Source organism: Scophthalmus maximus, chromosome 13, assembly GCF_022379125.1.
Source record: "Scophthalmus maximus strain ysfricsl-2021 chromosome 13, ASM2237912v1, whole genome shotgun sequence".
NCBI classification, from domain to species: Eukaryota; Metazoa; Chordata; class Actinopteri; order Pleuronectiformes; family Scophthalmidae; genus Scophthalmus; species Scophthalmus maximus.
Genome location: NC_061527.1, coordinates 7,248,298 through 7,265,556, shown reverse-complemented (window position 1 = coordinate 7,265,556; position 17,259 = coordinate 7,248,298). Strand labels below are relative to the sequence as shown.

Here is a 17,259-nt window from a genome sequence, read left to right as displayed (position 1 = left end):
ATCAGGTCGACTGATTTTCAGATTTTTCTTGAATTAAATATTTTATTTGAACATTTATAACTATCGTCATTAAATTCAGACTGTTTTAATTAATTTGTTTTAATTGCTGCCTTGCGAAGCACTTTGTAATCTGGATTTCGAAAAGTGCTCTATAAATAAGATTATTATTATTATACATACAAACAACCCACAGAAATTAGCATTGCCTTGTCGGTCAATTCCTGTTAAACTATGCTTAAGAAACAAACTAAAACCCTTCACATTGAATAAGAAAGCACAAACTGAAAAGCCAGAAGTTCATCAGCGTAATCAATGTTTATTCCTGATAACTGATCACACAAACATTCACATTTCTTTCGACTGTACACACAAACAGCTCGGCTTCGTCACACACACATCTTCATCTTTTCAACCCTGATATTTTTTTTAAACGGCTCCTTCAGGTTCAGGTGAATCCAGTTCTCTGTCTCAGGGGTCTTGTGTACTCAACACAGTTCTTCATGAATCGGAATCTTTGGTACATTTCAAAGATGACAAACTTTTATGATAAACTGTCAAACTGTTACAGCAAGACAAACCCACTGACCCAGACACGGAATCACCGTCATTTCCTTCTTTTTTTTTAAACTTTATACACGAAACCCACGTTGCTTTTTTATTTACCTTGAACTTTAAATGCTTTGTGTAAATCATAGCCTTCATTATCAACCATCGGACTGCTACGAATACCTATAATGTACTTTAATACGGTTTCGTCATGTACATGAATCACATACGTGGTCAGGGTGTTACAACCTGAGCATTTGAACATTAATATATTTCATGCATAACGTATGAAAACAGACCAATAAGGGCAGTTTAAAATGCAGCTGATACAGTATATTCACCCTTTTTTTCCATTAACCTATTGCCTACATTCTGTACATCTTCCATCCCAGTCACACTTTCATCAGTTTGCAATGGCAAGAAAAGTAGATATTTTATAGGCTGATAAAATAGAAATTTAATCAACAAAAAAATAAAAATAAATAGAAAGAATGAAGATTATGTAGGCAAACTGTATTTACAATCCACAAAGTCCAGAAGGGGCTACACAAAGACGGACTGTTTTGCTGCAAGGAGTCGACACAAAGAACAGTTTGACTTTACAACCGCGATAAGAAAAAATATATGGCTTAAATAGTTTTTTACACCATGAAAAAAACTCAAATGCTTCAGTTGTGAGATTTTCAATTCACGTTCAACAACTGAGTCTTACCTTTGCAGAAAACTTTCTGAAGTTCATGTACAAAATAAACTTTATTTAAATCCAGGGCCGACAAAGACAAGAGAGAAAAAAAACATGTACATGCAAAAAGGCCAGTAAACATTTGATATGATTGTTGAATTCAAATGAGGTGTTGTCCACAATTATTCCTTCATTCAAAGCTTTTTCAGCCCCATATAAACTTTGGCAAATTGAAAATAAATAAAACATGTTACAAACACAATTTACTTCTTCAAAACTTGAGTTGTTGTTTTTTTCCCATCAAGTATTACAGCACAATAAAACCCTTCCTACAAACGGCTGCTGCCACTTCATCTATCGGATATTACTGCTCTCGTCCCTGTGAGAATAATAAATAGTTGAATTCAGATTTTGGAACCTTCAAAAATGATAAAGCTATTTTAACAATGGCTTCCTCTCAATCCTCTTTGTGCAACAACCACAAATGTAAACCAAGACCCAACGACCAAAACTTCAGGCAATCAAAACATTTATACAAGGGGGTGGGAGGTGGGGAATGGTGACAGGCGACAGGGAGAGAGGGGTTGTATGACGGTGGTGGACAGTTGTCTGCCCGATCTCCCTGCAGGTGGAGGAGCGAGCGGCTCTATTTGGGAGGCAGCGGGTTGTCGGGAGTCGTCGGAGTCGGCAGCTCCTTGTAAAAGTTCTCGATCTGCTCCTTGTACATCTTCGCCACCACCGGACGCTTCAGCTTCATGGTCGGGCCTGTGGTGGAGCAGAGCAAAGCATTCGTACGGTTAAAACACGTGGTTTCTGTTTTTGACACTGAAACAAGCTCAAGTTATGCTGCAACCCCTTCTTAACTGTGTTGTCATGTTTTAAAAAAAAACACTTATTGGTGTTTATGTCGATGTCCAAGATGTAATTTACGTGGAGGAAACAGGATTTTTCTGAGAGCTCTGATATTTGACTCCATCGTTCTCAACGCAGCAAAACTGTGTCCTGCGAAAGAGGTCGTTGTCGTGACTTAACTTGGGTAAACTGACGTTTGTTGTCTGGGGTTTTAATACGTTAATAATAATCCATGTAAAACCAGTTTGTGTGAGAATTTTTTTTTTGTATAAATAAGACATTTCATTTGAACATTTCATGTGTGAAGAAAGTACAGGAAATAATTTAGATGCCAGATGGCTTTAGGTTTATTGAAAGGACTTCATCACCCAAAAGAATCTCAGAGTAGACAAAGGAAATGTGGCGTTTAAAGTCTCCGTTATCCCGCACATAAACCCTTTTTTTATTCACCAAAGAGAATCTGAGTCTTGTCATTTTGAAAGTTGTTGAATTCAAGCAACAACAGACGTCGTATCTGGAAGTTTGACTTGTGAATTTGAGCCTTTTTTATTTACTTTCCGAAACTGAAAGGAAACTTTTGGACATAAGTTGAAATAGAAAAGTAAAAACTCTGTTTTATTCCTACTCACAAACTGAAGAATAATCTACGGTACGTCAACGTTTACTGTTATTCCATTTTTTCCATTAACAAAACAAATCACAATGACATTTAAGTGTAAACGGACACAATTGACTTGATGATGATGATGCGGTAAATTGTGTGGCATGAAAATATGTAGATACATATGATCGGTTCTTGGGGGGTTGCCATAGAAATCCAAGGGGATCACAAGATGAAAAAACGGGTAGTGGTCTCACTCTAATATTTGCCATTTTATTTTACGATACTGTAAAGTTTAATCTCTTCAGAGCTCTTAAAAGTATTCAACTGAAATAGTCTACGAAAGTGTGTGAGACAGGGGGGCCGGAAAAACATTAGTATTATTATTTGAATTGTCACATTTGCGTCTCCATCCCCGAACCCAAACTTTTGAAGGAAGCTAAAGATAAAAATCCTCCACCCAGGACACTTCCCGCCTCCCGTCCCCACTCGCTCACCCAGCTCTCCTCCGCCTACGGAGAAGTCCCGGTCCAGAATGATCCACTTCTGGATGCGCTGGGCGTTGGAGGGGGCCTTCTCGTTGACACGGTTGATTCCCTCCTGGATGGCGGTGTGGACCGCCCGGTCTCGGCCACTGGCGATCTCGGAGACCCGCATGGCGTTGCTGCCCAGCCTCCTGCAGAGCTCCACGGCCTCTGGGGACAGCTCGTCCTCTGGGTCGCCTGTGTCGCCGTTAACATTGCACTGGAGAGACAAAAATATGGTAAAAGGCTTAATTTTTTTTAATCAGATCATATTTCTTATTAATTAATTCATATTTCATTGATTCAGTTCAGAGTATTATGAGAAAAGATTTAATTTTTTGGAGGTTAATCCAAGTAGTAATTTACATGTTTGTGCCGTCAGAGGCCACTAGATGGCAGCGTCTGATTTCAAATGTCTACAGAAACCGGCCCTTTGCTTCGTTTTTTATGATACAAATCTCCTTTTGCAACATTATCAGTTATGACTGTTTACAATTAGATCAAAATGTGCAGATCAGATGTTTACAAGGCTCAGTCGTGTTTTGAAATCCACGTTTCAGATACACAGATCTAATAACCACAAGTTGCTTCAATCTCCATCTAACCTTCACTCGGTTTAACAGCCCGTTATATCTTCCTTTTCTAAACTGATGCAGCGAGACAAAACGCATTTACTCGATTATTAATCTTAATGTGCTTTTTACTCCACTGTAATTATGACAGCTATAGATACAAATTACAGTTCCGTAGCTGACCAACAGTATTTACAACAAGGGTTTAAACATTTCATCAATTAATTATTAGAAAATTACGTAAAAATACCCCCCAAAAATCATCGTCTTAGGTTTGTTTTTTAAACGTGAAAATTTGTTGCTAACATCTCTTGATAAAATATGTTAGAGTAACACAGCAGCTGATTATCTGTATCAAGCCCTACCACTCTACTTAAAACCCCTCAGAGATTTAAGTGGACATTCAGCAGACATCAGGTCTGACCAGGACCAGGTCTCGTTACCTTGATGGTGAGCAGCATAGACAGAAACTTCCTCTTGTCTCCGATCAACATGGCGTTGCTAATCAGCGGCACGGCATCTTTCACTGCGTCCTCGATGGGAACAGGTGGAATGTTTTCGCCCCCTGCTGTGATGATCAGCTCTAAAATAAAAACACAGGCACCAAAGGTTAAGTAACTAAGGTTTAAATGATGAAAACGGATAGAGACAAATGTCCGTTAAAAGAGAGATAAGGTCGTGAAAAGAATCTATAATGCTGAAACATAAGCCTCCGTACAAAAAACACCAGAGTTGGATTTAACTCCACAGAGAATACAGAACAAAATACCTTTGATTCTCCCGGTGATGAAGAGGAATCCGTTCTGGTCGTGTTTGCCCAGGTCACCCGAGTGCAGCCAGCCCTCCGCGTCCAGGGCCTCCTCGGTCTTCTCGGCCATGTTGAGGTAACCCATGAAGACGTGGCGACCCCAGAAGCAGATCTCACCATTTCCCTCCTCGTCTGGGTTGTGCAGCTTGGTCTTGCACCCTGGGATCGTTTTCCCACAGCTGCAGGAGAAGGAAAATGTTTTCATCTTGCAATTCACCAATCTCAGATTGGTCAATAGAAGCAAAAGATCCACGTGAAAATGTACCTGGTGAGCTTGAAGGCTTCGGGGAGGGAGATGGTGTGAGGGCCGGTGTTCTCGCTCATGCCGTACAGCTCGTACAGAGGAACATTCAGGCTGAGGAAGAACTCCAGCGTGTCTTTGGTGATGGGCGCGGCGCCCGTGTAACACTTACTGCAGCGGTCCAGACCCAGGGCCTTGCGCACCTTTTTGAACACAAGCTTTTTGGCTATGTGGTAGCTGAGTGGTGTGTGGCCAACTGCTCCGTTTCTGAAGAGGCGTAGAGAGTTTGTACAAAGACTTGATCAGATTCACAAATACCAAATATCCAAGAGATGGCAAATGAGATGCACTATATAAAAAAACCCATTTCAAAGTCTACCTGTGGGCCTAGATACCAGAATAATGACATGGAAGCAATACTACTTTTACATCCTACAGCCGTGGCAGATTCATGTAAGAGATATGGCTTTATTTTATCGGGTCCAATATTATCTTGACAATTTGCAAAAAACCTTTTTCAGAATTTCCCCCAAAATAAACAGTTTTTTTGTATATTGCATATTGCTTGAATTGCATGCTTCCAGTATCTAGATGCATCAGAAATTCCTCTGTTGACTTGATGATAATCAACAAACAAAAGTCTCTGTTCTGTAAAATATCTGTGACTCTTCAAATATAGATTTCAAGCATACTGAAATTATGGAACTTAATGTGACTGTTGGAATTTAAGAAATATGACTTAAAGCTAAATATCAGCTACTTTTTAGGGAATTGTGAGAAAGGTAACTAGGAAGTTAGCTGAAAAATAGAAGAACCATAAAATTAAAGAAGCATAAACCCATAAAAAGACCAATTCCAGTAAAACGAAAGCAAAATCATGGAAAGTGGAACTTCCAGCCCAGAGCAAATGATTCTTCCCCATCTAAATACAGCTGTGATTTCATAACGGGCACATACTGGTTCATCTTGGAAAGATTTGTCTGCAGACCAACATCTTTGGCCCACGCGGCCACTTTCCTGCGCACAGTGGAAGACTTTGCTCCAGCAGACTTCATCTTCTCCTGCATCTTTTCCCAGACGCGGGGGACGCCCATGAAGGCGGTGGGACGCACCTCCTTCAAGGTGTTCACCAGAGAACCCTGTTAAAAAAAGACTGCCACATTCAGTCCGCAGCTCACATGGAGAGACTTTTTGAAATCTGCCACCACAACGAGAGGAAAAGATCTTAAAAAATGATATTGCACAAGCATATTTTTGAGAACAAACAAAGGAGCCTTTTCAATTTGCGTAACATGCTCATGTGTTTTCCCCTCCCTCAGGTTTTCTCTAGAACTTTTACTGGAACACTTGATGAGCTGTCTGCAAATCGCCAACAATAACAAACTTAACTTGGGTTAATGAAAGACTGGGGGTGATTGTGCTCAAAAGAAAGAAGCTCTCAGAGAGAGAGCGAGGCGTACAGCAGCTCAGAATATCAGACTTTAAACCAGACACAAAATCTTCTAATCCCCATGAAAGCACACATGTTGTATTTCACCTTGAGGGCATCGGGCTGAGCGAAGTAGGTTGCCCCTCCGACCTTCATGGTGACCCAGATGTCCACCATCTGAGCCGCGATGTGGCTGAGCGGCAGGTAGCTCACCACCACCTCCTGCGCCTGCGTGGCGTCCGTCAGGCGCACGTGACGGATGGTGGAGAGCGCGGTCCATGTTAGCTGCGAGGGGGGGGAAGAAGACGAGGAAAAAGCAGTTAATATGCGGCGTCTGAATGTATGGCAGGTCACATGTTTTTACGAGAAACAAAAACTAAAGATCATTGTACAGTATATGAACACAAGTGTTTTATAACTCTGCAGGAACAGTCACTTTATTTGTATAAAACTACAAAATAATGGAACAGAAAGTGCATGAAAATAGGTTTGTCCCAATGTAACGAGCAGTGGTGGAAGAAGTATTCAGATCCTTTACCAAAGTAAAAGTACAAATACATTATTTCAGTAATACTCCAATACAAGTTCAAGATTTAAAATCCTACTAAAGTTACAAATAACTTAACAGCTCATGAGCTGTTTTCAGACATGAACGCCGGAAAATGTGCCGCCCCAATGTTCCAGAGTTTGTTGTTCACATATGCCATTTTTCTGAACCCAGCGGCAGATTGTCCGAGTCAGACATTTTCACACCAGCAGGAAAAAATTTCTGGAACATCCGGGCGAGAGAGAGGTGGCGCCTGGGTAGAGCGCCCACTCGCTCGCCATCGCCATGAATCTTCCAGAGATTTTCCCTCACCTGGGCTCACTCGGACGTTTTAGGAAAAGTTCCTGAAAAATGTCCGGCGCAACATTTGCGATCTCACATACAGCCCCTCCGGAAAAGTTCAGGAAGGCATCTTAGCTAATAATCTTATTATATTTGTATCTTTTTTAATAAGATGTTAATCAGAAAAGTAAATAAAGCTATCAAAGAAGGAAGAATAATAAAAAGGAAATGCTCAAGTTAAATACAAGTACCTGAAAGCTGTACTTGAGAACGAAGCTCGAGGAAATATACTTGTCTACGTTGATGTTATTGGTTTAACAGGATCACAGCTGGTTATTTACTCGTGTGGCTCGGGCTCAGTGCTTAAGGTGAAGTCGTTTTAATTCCTCAAGTTATTTAGCTGATCCCAGACATACACGGAAACCTGCCGAGCGAGCAGCCCGATAAGTTGAACTGTGCTATTCTCCAGTCACAGAGCCACAGCATGTTTCTGCTCCCAATGTCGGGCACCACACACCCGTGATGCTTCAGTACGCAGAGGTTAGAAAAGAAGAAGAAGAAGAAAAAAGCCCATGCAACTCACATTGTCATGGCTCAGCATGACTCCTTTGGGCTGGCCTGTGGTTCCTGAGGTGTAGATGAGCGTGCAGCACTGGTTGGGCTTCTGGCTGGAGATGATGGCGTCGAGGGGAGCGTCGGACTCATCGCGTCCGAGCTCCATGAACTCCGCCCACTACGGCACACGGAGAGAAAAAACGCTCAAATGATGCTCCTGGAGCGAAAACCGCTGTCAAAGTTTGGCCTCGACCATAACTAAGAGCGCACTCACCGTGTACAGATTCGGTCTCTTCTCTTGCAGCGCATCCTTGTACTGGATGATGGCTTTCAAGTGGGGAAGCTTGTCTTCAACCTGTGGACAAACAAGAGGACAGTCTTAGTACAAACTGCCGGGTAAATGTCCACAAGACAACTAATGGCAAAAAAACACAACACAACAACAAAAGGCTGGAAATGGAGGAGCTGAAAACTTTTTTTTTTTGAATCCTCATCACAAAACAGAAAACCGTCAAATTCACGCGTAGATCATCAATTCGCCATTGTCATCAGTAATTCCTTTTCAGTGTGTACGAGGGCTAATGCTGCTCTTACCTGAAGGATCTTCTGCAGCTGTTTGTGGTTCTCCACCACAAGTATATTGGCCTTGCAGTTTTCCGCGACGTACTGGCACGCGTCAGGGGAGTTGGTGGTGTAGATGCCCACGGCAAACCCACTGCAACGGATTACAGAGAGTCAAAGAACAGTCGGCGAGGCCCGGCGTCCCGCAGCCATTCCCATCGCACATGCTCTCAACTTTGACCAGACCTACGTACATCTGCACTGGGATAATGTTTAATAGATCTCCAGCAGAATAATTTGCACTGTTTACACATCTTTGTAAACACAGGGTTAAACAACTTCACACACTTATAAATGCTCTCATTCCTGGTAACGATGGGACAATAGAAACCACTCGCCGTTGCATCCACTTCTAATAAGACTTGATTCAGCGCTGCTTTTGCTTTCCAGAAACGAGATCTGCGGCAATTGTGAGTCCAACACCGAGTTTGGTTGGATTCTGTCCTTTAAAACTCATTTGGGTCATTGGGACCAGTTTGACAGGCTCACAGTAGTTTCAGTACATTCTTCCTGTTATGCGTCAGTAGGTGTGGGAGTCTTGGGAATCCACATGCATTGTGAACGCTGTGTTCAAGCTCCATGAGAAATGTAATGTCACTCTCGGAGTCGGCCTTTCAAAGATGAGGAAGAAGCCCAAACCTTTACTTAAATAAAAATAAACGACTTGAGTGAAAACACCAAGTTGCTTAGTTTTCACCACTGCGGTCCTTTAGAAGACGTCTCACGGTGAAGAGGCCACGTGCTGAACTGGATGACGCCTGTTGTCACACACACACACACACACACACACACACACACACACACACACACACACACACACACACACACACACACACACACACACACACACACACACACACACACACACACACACACACACACACACACACACACACACACACACACACACACACACACACACACACACACACACACACACACACACACACACACACACACACACACACACACACACACACACAAAGCTGAAACTCACCCTGCCAAAATGGCGCCGATGTCAGCAATGAACCACTCGGCCGAGTTGAAGCCCAGGATGCCGACGCCGTGGTAGCGCTGCAAACCAAGCTGTAAAAAAAAAAGAAGAGAGAAACACACTTCATCAGTATAGAGAAACTGACACAACGCTACGTGCTGAACTGGATGACACCTGTGGTTGTGTCAGGTATTATGTTGCCGGAACAAAACTATAAGTTAAGATTAGCCTTTAAATTTCCTTTAAATTCCCATCTTCGCCCTTATGAAACTCTACCTATAAAGATGTCTTCTTTTATAGTCTCAATGAAAACAATTTAAAGCAAGGTTTGTCTTCATTCCTGAAACATTTGGAAACATCTGCAGATCTACGAAGCGATAAGAGCTCAGTGTTGCCTGGAGCACATTGCCGTGGCAGCCGTCACTTTCGAAGCCGATACACAAGCAAGTCAAACCAATACTGAATTAAAAACACTGCAGTGTGCAGACAGACTTCATTCTGAAAAAAACGTGAACCTCCCATAATGACCTTCTGGTTCAGAACACGCAGTCGCCACACACACAACAGTCCCAGAGTCGGCGTCGGGTTAGTTTGTGTGTAAACTGTACACGAGAGAGACACGTGTGCCTACATGACACTTGCCGAGTCTCTGCTGCTGACTAACTGTGTGGAGTTTCACAATGAACAATAATATCCTCTGTCTGTCGTGTACGAACAGCCGAGGCCTGTCCTGGGCTGCCTCACCGTCTTGGCTGCACGGTGAACTTCAGCCCTACTCATTCGCGCTGCGTTGTCGTCTGGACCGGATTGGAATAAATTATCAAACAGAAGTTTGATTGTTCCAAACCAAACAAGAAATCTTAAGACACTTAATTAAATGAATGAAAACATTTTTTTGCAACAAATAATAATAACAAATGGACTGGAACGATAGATCATCAGAATACCAAATTTTTCTGTCAATAAACTAATGAATCTATTGACTAATTGTTTCACCTCTAGTCTGTGTTGCACTTAATGCATTGACATGAAAATGTTTACTGATAAACCAGGATGAATTAATAAAATAAAAAAAGACTACTCCACAGTAAAAAACGATCTACCTTGAGGAAGCTCTTGGCTGCAGTGCGGCAGGTCTGGTAGTATTCCCTGTAGTTCAGGCTCTTCTGCTGCTCGCCCTCCTTCCAGCCCAGAGCTGTGTAGCTACCAAAGCGCTCCACGGTGGAGGTGAAGATCTGGTGGATGGTCAGTGGGGTCTCCGCAGCCATGCCAGAGTCGCCCATCCTCAGTTTCACCTCCCCGTCCCCCTGTGACGTCCACAGGCCGGGCTCTGCTGCCGCCGCTGGCACCGGCAGGGAGTTTGGCCGCTGGGCGTTCACTGGATGGCGATGAAATAAATAAATATTCAGAGAAATGATCAAAGTCTTGTCCTCACCTTTTCAAGGAAACATCTGCGGGAATCTCCTTTATCGCCACATGAATTTCAACCAGAACCCTGCGTTTGATAGACGGGATAACAATCATCCTCTGGCACGACATTAAAAACTACAAAACAAGCATGGGTAAATGAGCAAATGTGCCTAATCTGAGCCCCTGGCAGCAGTGTCGGGTCAGTCACACAGGATCCACAGTGATGAACAACGGTAAGCCATTACTACAGAGGCCTGCACTACGGACCTGGTTCTCTTCCCACTGGGGTAAATCGCCATGGTAACTTATGCTGAACAGCTGACCTGCTCTGGGACAGGTTAAGTTCGAGATAAGAGATCAAAGCCAGTCACCAGTCCCAACTACTGACCAATCAGATCACTGGGAAACCAGAGTCTGCATTCTAAAGGACCCTGACTGGGACAAAAGAGTTAAGAGTAACATGTCGAATGATAAAGCGCAGCACAGTGATCGCTCACTCCATGCATTATAACTTGGGTTTCATTTTTGCAGTCAACACTTCCGTAGTAAACACTTGTCAAGCTTATCCATCACAGTTTACAAAATGACTCCAACTTCTGGCAATTGTTGTTCACTCTCACTTTTTGTTTTCAGGCCTCTAACCTCCCAAGTTCATCTATAAACTGTTGCTTCGTTTACAACCAGACTCATCGTCCGCCATGTTGTTTCTCGCCCTTATCTCAGCAATTACTTTGGCAAGCATAAAAAAAAAAAAAAATTCATGCTGTGTTTTTACAGCCAGAGAACCAGATGTGTCATTGACCCAACTGCCAGCAGGATGTTGGAAATATACAACGGGGTCATATTGTGGACAAGAGGAACTAAGTGATGCTGGATTTATGACCAAAGCTCGTTATCAGTACAGAGAGCGGGTGGTCACCCTGTTATGTGATACCAGCAGCCGACACGTGAGGTGGTAATTTAACTATATTTCACTCAATAATTAAAGAGTAAAAAAGTTATTTAATTGTATATTCTATAAAACTAAACCCATAATGACCCTTTTAACAGATATACTGCTCCACTGATGTGATTTTCATGATAGTTTCTTAAGTTCCCTGAAGTAGTTCTATAAGCAAGAAAAGCTTTTCAAAGCATGAAAAGAAAATATTATGGAATAAGTGCTGTCTAAACCAGGACTTTTCCTTCAGTGACTATGACAGGAAAGAATGTCAGAGTGCAGTTTTAAAGGGCAGGAAAAGGAAAATCGGGTTTGTTCTGCCAAAGAATGTGGAGTTCATTCACTTCTGTTTGGCCCCGCTTCCTCAGGAAGAGCATGATCACCGAAGCTGACTTCAGCAACTAGAGCCAACAACACAAGGACTAACATGAGACGTTTCATCCAGTCGGACGAGCAAGAGCCTTATTCTGTCTGTGTATTGCTACTCGTGATTCTATTTTAAATGCCCTCACAAACGTTAAGAGCTTATTGTGGGACAAAGAACAAGTAAACACACACTCAACCTGGTGACTTTGCTTCAGCTCTCACCTGTTTGTGTGTGTGAGGTCTGTTCAGCAAGGACCTCTGTAGCCTTGGCGCTGCACGTGACTTCATTATGGTCTCCGATCTCCTCTTCCCTCTCCCCTGTGGACTCTTCCTCTGAAGACTCACTAAGGAAACGGGAAAAAAACAAAACACGTCACTTAACAAGGGTGAATTATTCCCCAAAGTGACTCTGTCAGGTCCTTGGGAATAACCAGTTTTTAAAAAATAAAAAAAAATCGACCCTGATGTGATTAAAACATTATGATGACACTTACAGAAATATAATCCTATACAGAATGAGACTGTACAATTAAACTAACATTATGTTCAATACCAGTGAGCACAGAACCTCCAACCTGGGCTGTGTATCCAGCTGCCAGCTGCCTCCTGTATTTTCACTATCAGCACACCCATATGCAAATCTTAAGTGTAAATATTCCTTTAGGACCTACGGTAGGTTTTACACCCACTGGATCTCATCTTGAGAGCAAATGAGCAAGCAAAAGCAAATCTACTTACTGCTTTGAACTGGGAATATATTAATGTTTAAATGTAACTATACAGATGTTCCTTATAAGATAAAACTAACAAGCCATGAAATGTATTATATGTTATTTATGTATTTTTGTTTTCAATATTTTGTAGGTGTCCGTTTTGTGACCTCTCAGATTTATCTTGCTGCTTGGGAACCAAAGCCCATGAGACCATGGTGTCGTGGTGGTTTTGCGTCTTGGTGTGGACGTACTTGGCTGTATCCACAACTACGTCATCGAGAGAGGCGGCGCTGTCGCCAGCGCCGCAGGGGGACCCCAGGAAGCCGTCAGGTCTGGGAGGCTCCATCACCACGGCTTCAGCGGTGGGCTCACACACGGTCACTGAAAGACAGGAGTGACGGGAACATCCATCCTATCAGGTGCATTGTCAGGAAGGAAAAATTTTAACTTTAAGAAAAATCTCCTCAGGGACCGAACAAGAATTTTGATTTGGCACATTGGTTACCCGTGTGTCCCAGTTATGTATTTTACTGTCGATTTGTAAGTTGACAGTGGGTGAGTCCTCTTTCTGAGTCCTAAAAACACAAAAGGGACGCAAGTAACTATTTATATAAATATCGATTGTTTTCCAATTATCTTTTTTAACTAATCACATGAAACGTTTAATATAAAATAGGTATTTAAAGTCAGAAAAATGTTCCCAGAGCACAAACTGACATTTAAAGTACTTTACCTGACTTAAGACACCCCCAAATCACGCACATTTTGAGAAGCTGGAAACATTTTTGCTAAAAAAATGCTTAGATGCTTTATCAAACACAAAATGTCAATGTTTACCAGTATAGTGTTCAAATGATCTGTGAGAAAAATATTTTAAATATCTATTCTATCCATCACAATATTCAGAGGATCACGTGTCTGGTATTTGAATCATTTGATGTACATTCTTCTTCTAACTGGTACAAAACTGAAGTCTTGGAGTTTTCTGTTAAAAATAATTGGATGCCATCTGCATCCTGTGATGTCTCTCAGCCAAATCTGAGAAAAAGACAATGATGCTGCACTTGGGCAAATAGCATTTCTATCTGGCCAGTAACATCGCAATCCCTGACAATATGATGCCCGGTCAGTTATTTCCGAGTCAAAGAAAGAGCAAGATTCAACCGTAATTTGAGAAGGTACCTTATGACATAACAAGGAGACAGAAAAAAGGGTCGTTTCTTCTACTGGTCTAATTGCGAGACAGTAAGTAACACCCAAGCATTACAGGCAACGGATTGTAGTGCTCACAAGGCTCGCACGTGAGCGTTGATGGTCACAGGTCTGTACTACGAAGCAGGTTTGCGGTTATCGACTGGTAACTTCAGGTTTAGCTCTGGGTTTTCTGTCCTACGAAGCTGGTTCTCTTCTCACCGGGGTAAATCACCTAACGCTGAGTGGGCGGCAGCAGGTTAAGCTCAAGAGCAAAGATCAGAGCCAGTCACCAGTCCAACTACTGACCAATCAGATCAAACAAGAGTCCTCATTCTACAGGATCCTGACTGGGACAAAAAGAGTTCAGAGCGACGTGACAAATAATAAAAAGCTCAGCAGATATTGAGCTCGACAGTGACCGCTCCCTTTTGGACAAGACTGTGTACATTAGGAACCACTCATACCATAAACCATTGCGAATGCCTTTGCAACGACTTCCAACCAATCATAGACGTCGATGTAACACTTGAGGATTGTGGGTAGTGTAGTACTTCTCAAATATATCGGGAATAAAACAAGGTTGATACCATACGGACTAGTGGCTTCGACAGGTGCATGTACCATCGTGTCACAAACTCATAGCTCGTGGTAAGTCTACCATGGGTGGTTACGACATTATTGGCTAAGAATCAAAATGCTCGATTAAGAATATGTTCCAGACTTTTCATGCGTCGACTCTGGTTTTAACACAGTTTCTAATTAACTGAGGGAGAGTTTTTCACACTAAATAAATACAAAGACTCTAATACTAATATTTGAGCTTCATAAAGATGATTTGATTCCCGACAGAATCACTGACAGTGTTTTACTTTCTTAATCAATCACCGCAGCTCAGAACAACAGGAAAGTGTGATGATAAATAGCAATAAAATCACAATACTACTTCTTCATCTTGCTTATCATCAACCTTTATATCTTACTTTATGAGCTGTTCAATAAATATGGTCTTTGCCTATAATACAACTGCTTTGTTGACATAGTTTGGTTGTATGGCAATGGAGTGGGGGACACGGAGAAGTGGATAGTCTACCGATAACTTGTCTTTGTATGAATAATGGACTGACTTTAATATCAGTGCTTGGTAAACCTTTTTTATAAAATGTCTTCCATTGCTCCAGGCTCACAATTTTGAAAGAAAGCCATGAAGATAAAGAAAAATGAATCTGATTATTTTGAATTATGAATTTCTCTTTTGTTTTGGATGAGAATGTAAAGACAAATGTGGTGGTGGAGGATGGACAAAGATAGCTTTATTTGACTCTTCTCCCCTTTGGTCATCCTGCATCATATGTCAATGGGGATCAGCGCCATTTCAGAAGCATTGGGAGAGAAAATCCACCTCTGCTTTGCCATTACTTCATCACAGGAACCACGTCAAAGCCTCCTAAACAATAAACCATCAGCCCTCGACCACCGTCAAACCCACACCTCCATGACACTCCCTCGCTCTCAGCTCAGCCTCTGTTGTTCGACCACCTCTTTCGTAAATCACAGGTCTGGCCTGTTTATTTAAGGGGGCTGAAAACACATACCAGCAGCTTCGTCTGCCTATTGTAGCAGCAGCATATCATGACCGGCCTGTCAGGCATAGTTGGACTAGTGAAAAGAAACCGGCTACAGAGGATCCAAGTGCAGGGACCAAAAATATTTCCATCACACTTCAGAGTTTGACGCATACTTGCCAGAAAAAACTTCAGATATATAATCACGAAAACGGGTTAAATGGCCTATTACATGTGTTTTTAGCATGGCAAGAATGCAATTGCAAGCATTTCTGAAAGTCTAGACTCTTGGGAATCGGCGGCCATCGCCTCAAAGTACGCCCCAACCCGTTGTCACCGTCGTAAAAGAAAATTAATTCTACTCTGGTCACGTGGCCGAGCGGCCGGCTGACCCCGAGGAGGACACTTCAGCTCCTTAGTGATTACAACAGAGGCCCGGAAGGTCTCTCGGCCGAGCAGAGAGATGTCACAGGATGATCTCAGCACTGATGACATTAACACGTGCAAAGCTGCCATTTTATTTTGCCTCTTCCTCCCAATGCAGCTGCAGATTCCTCAAGAAAGACAGCTGTTGTGTCGGTGGACATGGTTTTACAAACAGTATCCAATGGAAGACGAGTTGGGGGGTGGAGGCAGGCAGATCTGCTACGAATTGGGGTTTGATAGGGTCGACATTTCAAATTCCCCCTCCTCAACTTCTTTAGGCTGTGTCATTGTTTTGGTATCGGGATGGGAGGGGAGAGGGACGTGACACTGAGCTTCAGTCACTCCGTATATATGTATGTATGTATGTATGTATATATGTCTTTGAAAAATCAGACTAGAAAAATCCCCTGAGGCGATTTCTTGCTTGCCCTATTATCAATCTGTGTCCATCTCGCTCTAATGATCCGACAACACATGGATCCCTCACGTTCAGATTTCAAATAACAGCACGGGATGCACGTCGCTGATTTAGCTCTGGTGTGGCAACCCCCTACTTCTTGTCAGGCAGTGACGAATGCCTTGCAACATCTATCATCAGACTGAACCAAATGAATGGTTCAGTAGATTGTGAAAAGGTGCCCATCATAACTACCCAGAGCTTAAGTTGAAATCTTCAGATGTCATATTCGGTTTGATCTTACGTCCAAAAGGTATTTTGGTTACAACAACATGTGAAAAATAACAGAAGCAAATCCTCCCAGTTTCAAAGCTGGAACCAGACAATATTTGGCATTTTTACTGTGAAACATTACAGAAAAAATCCACTAAACATATGTGTCAGCTCCAAATCTCTACGTTAGAGAAATTTTCTGAGAATCCTTTTAGAAAAAAAAGAGGAAGCAGTTCTTTGCATCTCGCCTGCTTTCATTAGTTGACCTCGTCATGTGGCGACACAACTAATGCCAAAGATGATTTATATCTGATGGATTCAACACTGCGCAAACTGACATCATCATTGTTGCATTCATGCAATCGGGGGAGCGGATTATGAATCTGGGGCAGGAGTTGGGCATAGCAGCAACAGCTGTTCCATTCAGAAAGGGAAACGGTCGGAAACATGACACTTAAAACCTCCTACATACGTGTCACCATGCCAAACATGTCATCTAAATATGTAAAGCAGAGAACAATCAGAAAACCCCAGGCTCAAGGGAAGAAAAAGAAATGTTGGGGACTCTCCCCAACATGAAACCACCATGACTGCAAACTTCTGTGGTGCTAATCCCCCCCAGTTAAACTGAACACACAGAGCCCCACCCCTCTTTTCAGATCTGTCTCACTGTCCTCTTGCTGTCTCTTTCTGTCTCCACTTGACTGCCTGTATCTAATATTTT

General features: G+C 42.4%; 1 protein-coding gene across 11 annotated transcripts in view; it reads right to left on the bottom strand.

Annotated features, from left to right (window-relative positions):
- Positions 1–296: 296 nt before the first annotated feature.
- Positions 297–17,259, bottom strand: part of acsbg2 (acyl-CoA synthetase bubblegum family member 2) — a 23,631-nt gene continuing 6,668 nt past the window's right edge. For 4 of the 11 annotated variants that reach the window (XM_035647573.2, XM_035647578.2, XM_035647574.2 and 1 more), the window contains 14 exons: positions 12,851–13,064; positions 12,193–12,314; positions 10,358–10,632; positions 9,258–9,346; positions 8,234–8,354; positions 7,914–7,994; positions 7,668–7,817; positions 6,364–6,540; positions 5,784–5,965; positions 4,851–5,093; positions 4,547–4,764; positions 4,221–4,360; positions 3,179–3,425; positions 297–1,993 (listed from right to left, as the gene is read on the bottom strand). In XM_035647573.2, the coding sequence (XP_035503466.1) occupies positions 1,875–1,993; positions 3,179–3,425; positions 4,221–4,360; positions 4,547–4,764; positions 4,851–5,093; positions 5,784–5,965; positions 6,364–6,540; positions 7,668–7,817; positions 7,914–7,994; positions 8,234–8,354; positions 9,258–9,346; positions 10,358–10,632; positions 12,193–12,314; positions 12,851–13,064 (2,378 nt within the window). In that variant the 3' untranslated portion in view covers positions 297–1,874. Of the gene's footprint in view, positions 1,994–3,178; positions 3,426–4,220; positions 4,361–4,546; positions 4,765–4,850; positions 5,094–5,783; positions 5,966–6,363; positions 6,541–7,667; positions 7,818–7,913; positions 7,995–8,233; positions 8,355–9,257; positions 9,347–10,357; positions 10,633–12,192; positions 12,315–12,850; positions 13,065–13,188; positions 13,265–13,865; positions 14,108–17,259 lie in introns of those variants that run through there. The other 7 variants (XM_035647579.2, XM_035647582.2, XM_035647581.2 and 4 more) reach the window with 6 other exon arrangements.